The sequence below is a fragment of the Polyodon spathula genome, chromosome 15 (assembly GCF_017654505.1).
Source record: "Polyodon spathula isolate WHYD16114869_AA chromosome 15, ASM1765450v1, whole genome shotgun sequence".
Classification (NCBI taxonomy): Eukaryota; Metazoa; Chordata; class Actinopteri; order Acipenseriformes; family Polyodontidae; genus Polyodon; species Polyodon spathula.
This window is the reverse complement of record NC_054548.1, coordinates 15,234,665-15,249,566: the sequence shown is the minus strand read 5'-3', so window position 1 is coordinate 15,249,566 and position 14,902 is coordinate 15,234,665. Positions and strand designations below refer to the sequence as shown.

General features: G+C 36.3%; 1 protein-coding gene across 5 annotated transcripts in view; it reads left to right on the top strand.

The window, feature by feature from the left end:
* The window catches only part of LOC121327922 (E3 ubiquitin-protein ligase Midline-1-like), a 118,826-nt gene extending 115,308 nt beyond the window's left edge, over positions 1 to 3,518 (top strand). For 4 of the 5 annotated variants that reach the window (XM_041272270.1, XM_041272272.1, XM_041272269.1 and 1 more), the window contains exons 10-11: positions 410 to 617; positions 1,928 to 3,518. In XM_041272270.1, coding sequence (XP_041128204.1) covers positions 410 to 617; positions 1,928 to 2,276 — 557 coding nt within the window. In that variant the 3' untranslated portion in view covers positions 2,277 to 3,518. The remainder of the gene's footprint in view (positions 1 to 409; positions 618 to 1,927) is intronic. The other variant, XM_041272273.1, reaches the window with a different exon arrangement.
* Positions 3,519 to 14,902: the final 11,384 nt, after the last annotated feature.

The window sequence follows — 14,902 nt, the reverse complement described above, 5'->3', positions numbered from 1 at the left end:
AAGAGGTGTTGAATATGCAGTTCTGTGTTTCAAATGGTATATAAAAAAGTGAGCTGTAAAAAGGTTATGAAAAGGGTAAGTGGTTAAAGTCTATGATGCCTTACCGATGCTTTAAACAAGGAGCCCACTCCTCTTTAAAGTTTCATAATCTAAGTCTATAATTAACAACTCTAGCATTAAATAATTGAATTCTCTTAGGTGTGACATTTGTGTGGGCGAGAGTCTTCGCTGCATAAGACAGTTATACACACTTGCATTTGTTCTAGGGTCACAGAATTGCAAATGTTTCCTGTCATAGTTGATTGAACATGACAATCTCCTGATTTCTAACCTATAGATCAACTTTTAACAAAAACTAACCCGTATGAAGGGTGGAAATAAAGTATGTTACTGTTACATTTTGTTTTAGGTCAGCCTTTCAAGTTGGACCCGAAATCTGCCCATCGGAAGTTAAAGGTGTCCCATGACAATCTAACTGTTGAACGTGACGAGACTTCTTCAAAGAAGAGTCACACGCAGGAGCGTTTCACCAGTCAGGGGAGCTATGGTGTGACAGGCAATGTGTACATTGACAGTGGGCGCCACTATTGGGAGTCCCTTATTGGAGGAAGCACATGGTATGTGAGATATACTTTTTTAATACATTCACTTGTAGCACTGACCTACCTAGCTATACATTTTTTTTAAAAGAAAAATCTCTATTAATCATAAAAAAAAAAAATAGTTTTGACAAGAATGTTACAGAAAAAAAAAATCCATCAGTGTATGAATGCATACTTGCAAAGTAAAAACATAATACTTTGAGAACAAATGAGAAATGCACGTCATATTACAGTACAAAGGGTTTAGGTACCAAGCACAGTGAGGACAGCACTGAATGAGTCTGCAAGGTGTTAAAAATATTCTGGAGGGACACGTGGCCATTCACTCATGATTATACTGGAAATCTGCAGCAAAGTCTGGTAGCATTTTAGATTACATACAGGGCATGCATAGACACAGAGCTTTATTCCACCAGAAATTACCATGTAAGAGCAGTAACACATTGTTTCTGAATTGTTTGTCCAACCCAGTATGATACGTGGAATACAAAAACACTAATACTCTACACATTGTTAAAGTTTGTAAACCGCCAAAAACAGAAACAGAATTACCATCCAGCAAGGGATTAGAAACCATTAACTGCTTCAGTAAATTGGGAATTTAAAATTCTCTTTTAAGTGAGTAAATATGAATGCCATTAAGCTTACAGCTCAGTCTGTTTACTTCAGTCTGGGATTGCTTTGATTACAAATAATTGAACGGAATTAAATTTAACAGAATAGTTACAAACTAGACTAATCAAACAACCAATAGCAATTAGATTTTTTTATAAACAAGGTTTTTGCTACCCCAATTTGCTTAGCATGCTGAGACTGGCTGCAGGCACACACACACTGTCTGGGAGCAACCAACAAATTATCAATTTAAAACATTGCCAAGCAAAATGCCCTAATCTGAACTGAATCCCTGGTTCCAAGGTTTGACTAAAGTCAATACTTTATTAGAACAAGTGATGTTAGAGGATACCCCTTGAATGTTCATGAATACTGCAGTACTAAGGACGCATGAATAATGGATTGTCTAACCCTATTCCCAGGATACTGTTTACATAACAAGTACAATGTTTGGAAAAGGAAATATATTAGTTATAAATATATAAGTTTAACAGCTGAATTCTGAGAGTACAGTCAAATTTGAAACAATGCTTTTCCGTCGATCATTCTATCGTTGGATTTGAATGAATACAAAGCAGAAAAAAATAATAAATATGTAGTATGGAACATGAAAAAGGGATCTCTCATCACTTGATATATAGCATAGGGTACTGCATGTATGCATGTATGATGGTATAATGAAAAGATTTCTGTATTCTTGTTTTTCTCAGGTATGCAGTTGGAATCTCCTACAAGTCAGCTCCCAAGCATGAGTGGATTGGTAAGAATTCAGCCTCTTGGGTCTTGTGTCGCTGTAACAACTCCTGGGTAGTGAGACACAACAGCAAGGAGTTACCCATCGAGCCCTCCCCTCACCTGAGGCGTGTTGGAGTTTTGCTGGACTACGACAATGGCTTTCTGGCCTTCTACGATGCCGTGAGCTCTCAGCACCTTTACACGTTTGACATTTCATTTGCACAGCCCGTGTGCCCTGTATTTAATGTGTGGAACAAGTGTTTAACAGTTTTAACAGGGCTTCCCATACCAGACCATTTGGATTGCACTGAGCTGCAGCCGTGATCGCCATGGCAACAAGGATAGCAAGGACTCTCGTGTATCCCGGGATGGAATGTCTCAGAGAACGTCTTTGGGTGGAACTGTTTTACTTTACATTAACTTTCTCTGAGCAGTCCAGTCAGAACTGCAAGTGCGGACATGCCCTGCACTTCACTGTATAAATGTATAAGCCATGGCTTTAAGTTGTTCTGTACTTTGTACTTATTCTCTAATAGTGAAAACAAATTATACTATTTATGAAAAAAAGGAATAATTCGACTAAAAAGAGTAGAATTGATTTGCTTTGCACATTATTGTTTACTATTATATTTATGCTTAGTTGGTTTATTTTGGGAGATTTTAAAAAGAGGGACTAAAATAACAACATCCTTTTAAACAACTTTTTTTTTTTTTTTTTTTCAATCCAGGGTGTGCTTTTATTTGGGTCTTCAAACATGGATAAATGGAATTGAATTGTTGTCTATAATTTTAGGTGTTTCTGTTCTGCCTTTGTAACCAGCATGCCAATATAATAAGCCTTGAGGAATGTAGCCTAACAAACAATTATTTTTAACAGTATATATGGATGACTTAGTCAACTGTGTGCATTCATGTTGATAACTGTTGTAATGTCTTCAGTCCTGTTTATCCTTTCACAAATGATCTATTATCATACTTTTTTTTAATAAATGAAAACAAGAGTTATTATTTTTAAGCATTTTTAGTGGATCAATAAAATATCTTAATAATGGATTGCAAGGCAGGGTATGCATTGCTGCACTACATTTCATTCTGCACCCAAGACCGAGAACAATGTCATGGACTGGAATATACATGCAGTAGGAAAGCTGGCAAGCAACAGGACACCACCTTGGTGGAAAGTGCTATTAAAAGTCATCCAGACACACAATGGATTCAAATTATTATTTGACTGTCTGAACTGAGATGACTTTCACCAGTGTATCTTTCACTTCAAGGAGAAAACTGAAAGAATGCTTTTCCTGCGTAATCTGCATTTTATTCATGGGAGCCAAGTCTCCCCCTTCTCTGCTATGAATTGTTAATCACTTTTCAGTAAATAAACCAGAGTGTTGGTTACAGATTGCCTGTCTGCTACAAAAGACATGCATCTTCTTCCTTCATTTTCAATCAGCATTGGATTACATTCATGAGGTTTCAGTGCTCACCTCCGGTCAGACTGCAGACAAACTTTTGCTTGCTGGTTTGTTTGTTTTAGGGATAGTTTGTATTTGTATTTTTATTTTATTTTTTTAGCAAGAATTTTTCATTTTAATTTGCTGTACCATATTCAGTGTTTGTTTCTTGGATTAAAAAAAAAAGAAAAACAATTGTCAGGTTGCTTTCTTCATCTCTTAAGCTAAAAACCACGAAGGTTCTAATATTAATTATGTAAATAACAGAGTTATATAGATCTGCCCCTGATTAGATTAATGGAAAAGATCCAGTGTCTGTGAGCATCAATTTGCAAATCTCCACTGTTAACTGATTGAAGGCATGCCATTTGCCCGCCTCACTAATAGCTACAATCCTTACACAAAAACAAACATAGCATTACTCAGAAATGACTTTCACTGAAGTAAAGGCAGAATATTGAGTTGACAGGTGCAAAGCAGAAGAGGCAACAACTCCCCTACACTTCACATTTTTCTCTCATAACAACTTCTCCCAATCGACAGCACTTGTTTATTGCAAGTATCTGCTGTTAAGAGATGGGGGGGCATTAGTCCTCACCGAAAAATTTTGATTGTGCATTGCAAGGAAAATATTACTGAAATACAAACATACATTTTATTTTTATCTGTTAATTAAGAAGAAAAATCCGAACAATACTCAAGCTTGACCATTCAGATGTTCATATCAAGCTTTTTTTAAGAATGTGCAGCAGCATTGATCAAAAGTGAGAAAAGCCATTTTGTTTAACATTACCAGCATACCAACCTTCTCTTAACTACCAGGCATGGAACAATTTCTCAGGGAGAATCGCTTAAATATCTATGAAAATTGGGGATAGCTTAGATTGTTAACCACTGTTTAAAATATAGAATGTCAACAGTTATAGTCAAGCAGTCAAGGTGAACCTTTGGACTGCATTTCCATGGCAACCTCCTTGAGTTAAAAATATGAACATGTAGGTCAGGAAAGGTTATTGCTTGAGGAAATAGACTAAACTAAGGAATAATTTACCAGATGTGACCAACAAGGAAAATCTCAAGGGCATTGGGGACATCATATATATTTGTACAAAATGGCTCTGGTGTCCTGGTTTTTCTGTATATCAGAGGTGGGAACCCTAATCACCCAGATCGAAAATACATCTGTATTCATAATATGTAGTCACTGCATTTTTTTTGTTTGTTTGTTTTTGTTAGTACAGTATAGTTCATGAAAAAATGTATTAGCGCGTCTCAGTCGATCGTCCTAGCTGTTCAATTAGCTGACTGACAGCATGTCTCCAGTCTAATGTCCGAGCTGTTCAATTAGCTGACTGACAGCGCATCTCAGTCGATCGTCCAAGCAGTTCAGTTAGTTGACTGACAGCGTGTCTCAGTCGTATGTTCGAGCAGTTCAGTTAGTTGACTGACGCGCTTTCTGCAGTGGCACACATGCACTGAGAAGGCAGTGACATAGCCTGCCCCCTTTCCTTGGCCTTTTTTTTCTTTTATAGTACCGATTTAAATACTTTAGAACCACAGCAAGATGAGTATTGCAAGACTGTGTTGTATTCTTGTAGTATTTGCCAGATTCACGATGTGGATAGCAGGTGTACATATTTTGTTAAAATTGGTTCTATACTGTAGTTACAACTAGCTTTAATTTGCCTTTGCAATGTCAAATCAAAGAGCTGTGTTTTGCAACAACAAAAAAAGTCTCCCCGTTACTTTTTTTAAAAATGTACCAAGTTACAATTTTAAACCTTACAGCTTAAATATGTCAATAATTCCACTTGCTCTGTGTCACATGCTCTATTTAGCACAGCTGTGCACATCTGCCTTCTCTTTACTGCTCTGGCATCTTCATTATTTATGACACAATACGGGCTAATTTGGCATAAAAATTGAAAACAATCCCTAGTCTATTTATACAATATAGTCTGCAAATTGAAGGATATCACTGTATTAGGAAAACCCTGAATTAATATCAGTAGACCTAAAGCATCAGTGACGTGACGTGTTCCAAATTGTCCAACTGTAATTTTGACAAGTTAATATCCTTGGATGTAATTCCAGAGTGCAGGTAGAGGGAGGGATTGAAGTTTAGTCTGAATATTTTACAAAGTGACAATAGTTTGGAATAGATTTCAGATAGCAACCTCCTTCGTCTTCGGTTGAGTTTAAGAATGGAGTCAAACGGTGTCCTGTCTGGTAGGGAACCTTGCTATCTTATTATGGCCAAAGTCATGAATCTGTAGGTAGAGGAAGTCTTGCTTGGTACACTCCAATAATGGAGCTAAATTGCATTTAAGAGCTTGGTAAATGACCTCGCTACATAGACAATTTATTAACTATCTTAAAAGGTAAAGATGGGGTTAGATGGTATGAAGCACATTTATTTATAACAAATAGTTCACTTTGATCTAAATTAAGCTTGTACCCAGAAAATTACTAAACTGATCTAAGATAGACAGGGCATGGGGGGAGAGGTGGTAGGATCAGAAAGCTAGAGAAGTTGATCATCTGCGTATAGGGAGACCTCCTGTCCGCCCAAATTACACCACAAACATCTTGGCAACTCTGTAATGCCATAGCAAGGGGCTCAATAGCAATAGAAAACAGCAGCGGGGCGAGGGGGCACCCCTGCCTTGTTCCACGCTGCAGGGGGAAATATTTGGAATGTGTGTTATTAGTGCGAACTGAGGTGGTGGGAGATAAAACAATTAAAATTGTTGTATACCGCAGTGATATAGAACATTTTAATCCAGGAATTTAGGTCCAAATCAAATTTCTGGAAAGCCAGTCCCACTCAACCCAGTCAAAGTCTTTTTCTGCATCGAGTGAAATCAGAATATCATGACGCGATGGAGTTGAGGTGTTAGAAATAACATTAAATAGCCGTCGGGCTAGGACATTAGCAAGTATCTTGATGTCTGGATTGATCAGAGAGGACGGTACAAGCCACAACGCAGGGGGTCTTTGTTTTTGTTTAATATCAGAGAAAATGGATGCTTGGCAAAGATGGGGGTAAAGTTGAGGATTCAAGGACTCAGACAGCATAAATCTCAGCACGAGACAGCTGGGGGATGTATTTTTTTGTGATATTCTGTTGGGAAGCCACCTGGACCAGGAGCCTTACCCCTCTGCATGGCTAATCCCATTAGCTATCTCATCAAGTTCTAGGGGCTTTTCAAAGCAGATCTCAGATTGGGGTTAAACAATAGGAAGAGTAAGATCATTAATATAAAGCGTCCACTAAGGAGGGTGATCCAGATGTATAAAGCTTAGAGTAGAAGTTTTCAAATTGATTATTATAACACACATTTTAATGCTAACTTGTGGGCTATGCATTAACTACAGCTTTACATTTTAACCTTACAAAAAGCTTGGCCTTACAATAAAACCAACACTATAGAACGTACTGCAAATGGAATATACTCAACCGAAGACCTGCATGCACCTAGTATATATTTATAAAGAAACCATAATATTGTATTCCATATTGACCACCTTGCTATAGCAATATAAAGTATTTGCAACTTATTGGTCGCAAATTTCTACCAATTTCCATGCAGACAACATGCTGTCCTGGCATTTCCATGATTCATTCTCTAGCTACCGCATTCAGTATATTCACAATGACAAATGAGACCCAACAAAGTACAAGAAGCTTGATAACATGTAAGCTCAAGCTGTGCCTCAAAATTGCTATGTGTAGCTTTACGCATTAAATATCAAGTATCATTTATTTTTTTAATGTGTAAAAAATGTGTTTAGATGCACTGCCATTTGACACCATCGCAATATCTTCAGTAATGAAACATATAAGTCAGAGGTATCTGGATTCAAGGATAATGTAGAAACGGTACCGTACATCATGTAGTAGCATTGAAAAGGGTTTGAAGTAATTCTGAATATCCTAGTTGTTTTACACACACTTTTACAGTGAACATTTTCCATTGCACAGTGATGCTCACATAAAGGGGTGATCTGGATTAAATTTAGGAACAATATATAGTATGGGTTCCAGTTTAGAAACAGTCATGGAAGTTGTTATATATTGCAAAACTAGGTCTGCATGAATCCAAGACCACAACAAACGGGACCCTGGTGAGTGAGGATTGTGTGTGTTTATACAAAAAGACCAATTTGCATACGATGTTTAAATCATTCAGTTGATCGATACTGTGGATCAATAAATACAGCTCAGAACAAAAAAAACAGTATACGCAGAGCACAGCCTACCCATCTTTCTAACAATTGGTTTCTTTCATAGTATAGATTGGTGAAGGAGCATAATATTTTTAAATGTAATACAGCATAGCTTTATTCATTATAAATGAGATCATAGGGCACTGGTGTCTTTTCATTTTAAATGTTTTCAAACTCCAAGTGAAACACAAGTGATGATGAATTCTAGGCACTATCTCTGTGATGTATTGTTATTATTTCTGAAACAGTTAGGAGCCATGTTTAATTTGAATTTACCTGATTTTATTTAATCAGTGCACAATGCGTAATTTGATCTTTAGTTAACTACATTAGGACACAATGTGGTTGAAATGGAAGTATCTTTGCATCACTGGAATGATAGAGTTGTCGTCCATCCCAGGAGCCTGTGCTGTTGTTCTGAACTGTGCTGCATCTAATATCCAATAGGAATTTTTGAAATGTTCTCATTTAATTTATGTAACTGTTTAAAACTCTAAATATAAATTCATCTAGAATTGCAGGACATGATTTGGAGATTTAAAAAAATCTATATAATGTCATTTTAGGTCACAGAAGATTTGTGCAGTGCTATGAAGCTCAATCTAATACTAGAGTAGGCCAAAGCACTGCTGGCGTCAATAAGTGAACAGAAAAGGCTGCTTTATATGATGTGTAATTTCAGCACTCAGGCTAATCTTTGCCAAGGGTGCACTTATCATTATGTCTGTATTATTTCTCTCAAATACAGACAAGCTGGGTAGAAAAGTCATTGAAATAATGGGCGACATACAGAATACTATACCATATAGCTATTTATAGAATATATACATGCTTTTATCTAACAATCCAACATACTGTACAAAGGACAGGAGGGCTGCTTTGATCAATCCTTTCTACAGAAAGGTGAGCAGAGGCAAAAGCTTTCTACCACCATGAGGAAATATATACCACAGCAGGAGAGAAAGCTTCTAGCAGTGGTATGACTCTTCATTTGTCATACATTGCAGTAACAGTTGCACATAATCACTAAACAATAATAAATATTACATATAATGTCTGTTGCTTCAACTTCAATTCAGTATATGCTAGTTTTTTTTTTTGTTTGTTTTTTTTAAGTACATCACAACAGATTTATAATTTAAATGCTTCCTAGTACATTATCTGCATTCAAGTTGGTTTTTAGATGTGGATTGTAAAGCATTGTTTGTAAAGCATACCCGTTAAAACTTCTCTGTTTTAAAAAGTCTCCATAATGTTATGACAGTAACACATAAAATGACACATACAGAATCTAAACAACAACACAAATACATTAGTTATTAGATAATACTAGATTTCATACCCATACCAAATTCCTTTTTACCATCATGCTCAAAGTTGATCTACTTTTCTACACAAAGCTTGCTAACAGCTATTTTGCATTAACAATATGGGCATTCATTTTGAGGCGCAGTCAATATTGAACTGCAAATTCCCTTTTTGTGCTGGGTATGTTGACATGGTACAAACAGGATTACCCGGAAAACTGACTTTCGCCATTCCAGCTATTCAATCTACTGTAATAATTCCCTCAAGCATAGTTTTCAGCAGTTAGCTTCCAACATATGTCATGCAAAACCTTAAAATGTTCAGTTTGATTTTCTGCTCCAGCTTAATGGATTTTGTTTGTTTCATTACCATAAAAATATCCACACACATATATATATATATATATATATATATATATACACACACACACACACACACACACACACACACATCGCGCGCTGGTACCATAGATAAAATGTTAAAAAATGTATTTTATATATATATATATATATATATATATATATATATATATATATATATATATATATATATATATAAATATATGCATATGCATATGTTTTAAATGTATATACATGCAACATATTGTGATTCTGCATGAGTGGACTTCTATTGACTCCCTACCAAACATAGAGGTATAGAATAACTGCAATAATTTGATTACACAAGTGGCCCAGGAGTTTTCAGGGTAAGTGTCTTTTCATTTGCTTAAAATATGCACACCAGAGAGGAATATGTTTACTATAGCATTGCAAGCTGTGGTAAAAGCTCTTCAGAGGAAGCTCAAACTCTTTAGACACAGGTCTTTTATAAAACACAAGGCTGCAGGTCACACACAATAACCCAGAGACATTATGAAAGAGTTGCCAAGCCCACAGATCTGGCAGACAAGTACGGACTGTCTTAGCTGCTTCTCGTGATTTGATAAGAAAAGGTGATGTATAACGCTGATTAGGGTGAGGTTTAACTCGTCCTCATTTTTCTATATTGCTACTGTACAGCCAATATGTTTCGTTAAAGGGCCAAGCACTTAGCTATTTCTTTGAATGAATGGTACTCCTGAGACTCCTCCAGCATGCTCTGTTCCAGGAGGGTTTAACAGCTCAGCTCAGCAGGTGTTTACAAGCCTTCCATTGTCTGGGTCTCTTGTTATTGAACCCAGCTACAGTTTCTGACAGGACAGGCATGGGATTAAGGCTTGAAAAAGGACCACCTACCCTCTTTTGACAGTTGCCATGTATGCCACAGTCCATTCCCTTCTATTTTTAATAAGCATGGCATGAGCCCCATGTCCTCAGTTCATTTTATTTTTAAGTAAAGCCATGTCAGGTGGCTCCCATGCCTGCTTTATGTGCGTTATACACTGGCTATGGCTGTTATCACTGGTGTCGGGTATCTAAAAGGTGCAGTTTCCCAGTCACTGATATGATATGAAGCAGGGATATAGAAAAGGCCTGATAATTAGTGATCTCATCACCCACTGATCCAGAAACCTGAACCTCTTCTGTGTCTGAGAACGATGGCATTCCCAGGAAAGAACGGTAAGTGAAAGAGTTAAGGTTCAGAGAAAACAATAATGAAAATGATAATTCTTAATGACTGTCACAACACATGCTCTCTGTGTATGTATGTTTTCTTTTTCACTTATGTTATGTTACCTAACTTGAAAAAAAATAACTGAACCTGTTATAAAACAAATATTGTTAGTCCTGACTTACTTAGCAATTGTAAACCATTCGCAAATTTAAATGAGGGGTGTCCTGGAAAAATATGATATCCCTCAAAAAGTAATTTTGTTTAAAATTACCATCAATGTATTTTGTATGTTGTACAATTAAAAAAAATAAATAAATAAAAAACATGTGGTGGATAAACGAAAAGTGGGTTATCAAGTTTTACCAGAACATTCCCCAAAACAAAGACTTCAAAACATGAAGCTGAGACATTCCAAGACATTCAGTACTGCAAACCAATCACTGATCTGAACTGTGCCCGGTCCCAACTGGTTTGAACAAGTGAGAGTCTGCTGCTTTGTGAGTTTGTTGTTTCTTCAGTACATTCTGCTCCTCCCAGACCTCTATCACCATGCCACTGCAATTCCAGCCCTCCCTCCCAAACCTTCAATTCAGTTCAAAGCAGTCTCAATTCTCCAATTACAACCACTCACTTACTTTGGATAATTATACATTCCTAATGTGTTTCCAGTACCATTATTAAATGCAATATTTGTTGTAGATTAAAATATCAGTTTTTACACACCCCTTGCTATTTTATGGTGTTTGCACTAATCTAGGGTTATGGGGCTCCAAAAGTTACTTATTATTCTCTCAGAATCTTACCTGGTTTATACCTTGCTTCAAGAATTCTGATTTAAAAAAAAAAAAAACTCATGTTACCTTTCCTCGACTTCAAAGCTCTACATTTCCACAGCAGTGCTTTTTTTAAACACATATTTCGTTTGGAGAGCCACGTCTCAGATTATTTTGAACCAGTTCATGTTCAACACAAGTGTTTTTGGACAGCTACACGAAACAAGCCATATGTATTTATATTGCATTATATAAAATAATAAAACCTGCTTCAATCCATCTGTTAAGTGCTTTGACTTAGTCTGTCATCAATACTTAAGATTAAATCTCAGTAGAGCAAGAGAATGCACAGACAGTGGCCCTCCTGGATTAAAACTGGGTTTACATTTAACCAGGTAGGATCAGCTGTGTGCAGGTTCTCATTTACAATGGTGACCTGGGAAATGGAGAACTGTTTGAGAATTAGTAAGGTAAAAAAACAGTTAGCAACCTGACATTTCTGAGTTAGGTTTCATTTATTGACATATTTGTTGACTAGAATTATTTATCTTATAGGGCATTTATCAGATGTCTCCAAAATCAAACATCTGTTTTCATAATCTAATATAGTGTGTTCTTAAATCACTTTAATGCCCAAAACATACTATTTTCCAATTGAAATGACCCGCCTTTAAAAAAATATAGATGTAATTAATGAAAAAAATAGTTTTAGCCATTAGTGGCGTCTTCAAAAGGGGAAAAAATTACTAATTACTAATTAATTATTATTAAATTCTAAGATTACAATTTTGTCTTATTTACAGTAGGGGGCAGACATTTAAAACCCACCTCATATCTGTTGGCATCACTACTGAGACAGCTCTTTACTATAATAATGGAAAGTACAATAATCTTTATTTTCAATTATTTCTGCTGTGGTGGAGTTAGCGAGTTTCATGTATGTGTTTTTTTTTTTTATTATTATTTATTTAATACAGTAGTCTGTTAGAAAACATTCGTAACCAGTTCAGTATCTCTAACACACGCTGCCAAACTTTCTTCTTTGAGGAAGATCAAATTGTCCTCAACATGAAGTCATACGTTGGACTACATGTAGAAATAAAATGGTCTATCAAGTTTTGGTTGAAGGCTATTCAAATTGTATAGGTGAAACCATTCTATAGTGACTTAAAGTGTATCATCCGCTTCAGAAAGGGTAAAAAACAATGCCTCAGCTAACTTCAACTGACACTTGTAGAAGTGTAGGCTTTGTAGAAATCTGTCCCCAGAAAAAAAAAAAAACAGCAACCCAAGAAAAGTACATTTCATTGTTGATGTTTGATTAAGGTCTGCTTGGACTGTTGACTGCAGAGGAAATCAGCTTAATGGAACAAGATGACATTTACTTTATCAGCCCAGGTTCATAGCACAAATGGATAGCTACTGTAGTCAAATTTAAACTGCTTCAAGTTTTATTATGGACCTTGGTCAACACTAAATCCTGTGCCATAGTCACAGGTACAGTGATTTACTGCTGACTATACAATGGGAATTCAGCTCTGTTGTCCATAATTGTGTTTTTATTTATTTTTTATTGTTTTAAATTAGGGCTGCTAGCTTTCCTGTGGTGTGATTCAATTAGTGTACTTGATTTGAAGGCTACCTATCCATCTTAAACTCTGCACCATCAGCACAACCTCTTCAAAACAATATTGGCTTTGGATAAAATAAATGGGCTCCTGTCAGAAATACTTTTCTGAGGTCCCCTGTGGATAACATCTGTGATCAATAACCCCTGTCTGAGTACCAGAAATCAGATGGAGATAGCCTGCAGTCACACAGAGTGCTTAATGTTGAAGCATTATGACTTTGATCCTCCAAGCTTTATTACCTAATTGTTGTGAATTTGAGTGTTGCCAGTGGTCCCCTGCTGCTTCCTAGTTAGTGAGTGTGTTGTGGAGGTAGGGGTCTGTGGAGAGGGAGGATTCTGAACATTGATTTAAAAAAAATATATGATTTTCCAGTAGACTAACACTCCACTTTTTTGGCAGCAGCTATCTTTTTTTAATTTTGTTTTTACTTCTTGTTCATGCTGGGCATCTGCCTTCACTGAATCTCTCTCACTTAAAGTGTTAGGCTTACTTTTATACCATGTGGCTGGGACTTGTTTGATGATCAATTAATCAAACAAGACCCAGCCACATTCCACATATGGGTCTAGCAGGGGTGCAGTGGAATTAATCCCATCCCTGCCAAACAAATATAAAATAATACCTTTGTTTATACCCCCACCGCAAAACCAAACACTATTGGCATATGCAGGGCTTCTGCCCTGTCACACTAGATATACTGTATATAACATCAGCATCTCCATCTGAAGAGCTTTTATTCATTAACTAGTTAAATAGTTCATACCATTATGTGTGCAGTTTTGAATGCATGTTTCTCTGAATTGAATTATTTAATCAACATGACATTAATGAAGCAAGCTATCAACCTAAAACCAAGCACAAGCTGAATGTATGAGCTTTCTGATAGATATGATAATTGCTGTCGCAGTCTACACCAGTCTTGCATGCCTTATAATCTGTTAGAAGCTCGCTAATGGGCATTAGTTTTAAGAATATAATTTATATTTCTGCATGGCTAACTTTACTAATGCACATTGTTGTCAGCATAATCTGGTATCCATAGCAAACACTCAATTGAATACTGTGCTTTTTTTATTTTCTTGTTAACACTTAATGAGTGATATATTTCCATTAAAATACAAGAAATGGCATAAATCCACATTGAATGTTGACTGTTTACTCGCTGCTCAAATTCAGATTACAAATGAATTAACATCTTAAAGTCAAATCTTTTTTTGTAGTTAACTGTAACGATAACGAAAATGTCTTAAATATAAATCCTATCCGTTAATATCAACTATACTATTACTAAAATATTGTAAAACAATAACAAAATAGTAACCAAAGAAAAAATAAATCAACGTTATAGGCTTGTTTTCGATCGTAATCGGTAAAGCTTGTTAAACGTCGAATTCTCCAAAAATATTAGTTTAACTGAAATAAATGTATATAGGATAAACGTCTGTAAAACCACTGACTATTTTTCTATTTTCTTACCAAAAATAATCATTTAGAAATCATCTCCAGTTTACGTAGCTTTTATACTTGCTATCTGTCCCGCCTCCATTCTGCTCTGAATGGCTAGAGGCTACTGTAGTTTCACAGTCAGTCATTTCATCCTGATCTGACAGATCTCGCTGACTGAAGCAGCGCTGGAATGCTCTCCTTCGTAAGTGACTGTCAGTTATCAAGACCTGGACCCTGTGCAAGTTCATTTACCAGATACAGCGCATGCCATTCAAAGCACCTTCTTTGAAATTAGCGGGTTAAGGTGTTGGTAAGATTGTGGTAGGTATATGGTGACAGTTATTTGTTTGATTTGAAAATAGGACAGGAGGAAAGGAGTCCAGCTGTGCCAGAGCATGAGAGGGGTGGAGCACAAACACTCAAATTAATCATGTATCTTCCTTTCACTTGTGTATAAACACTCAGCATATTTCATTTGTTTGTAGCTGGCTAGTTTCACCTGAGCTGTTGAATGATGACAATTTTATCCCGCTTGTAATGAGTCTGTGGGTCAG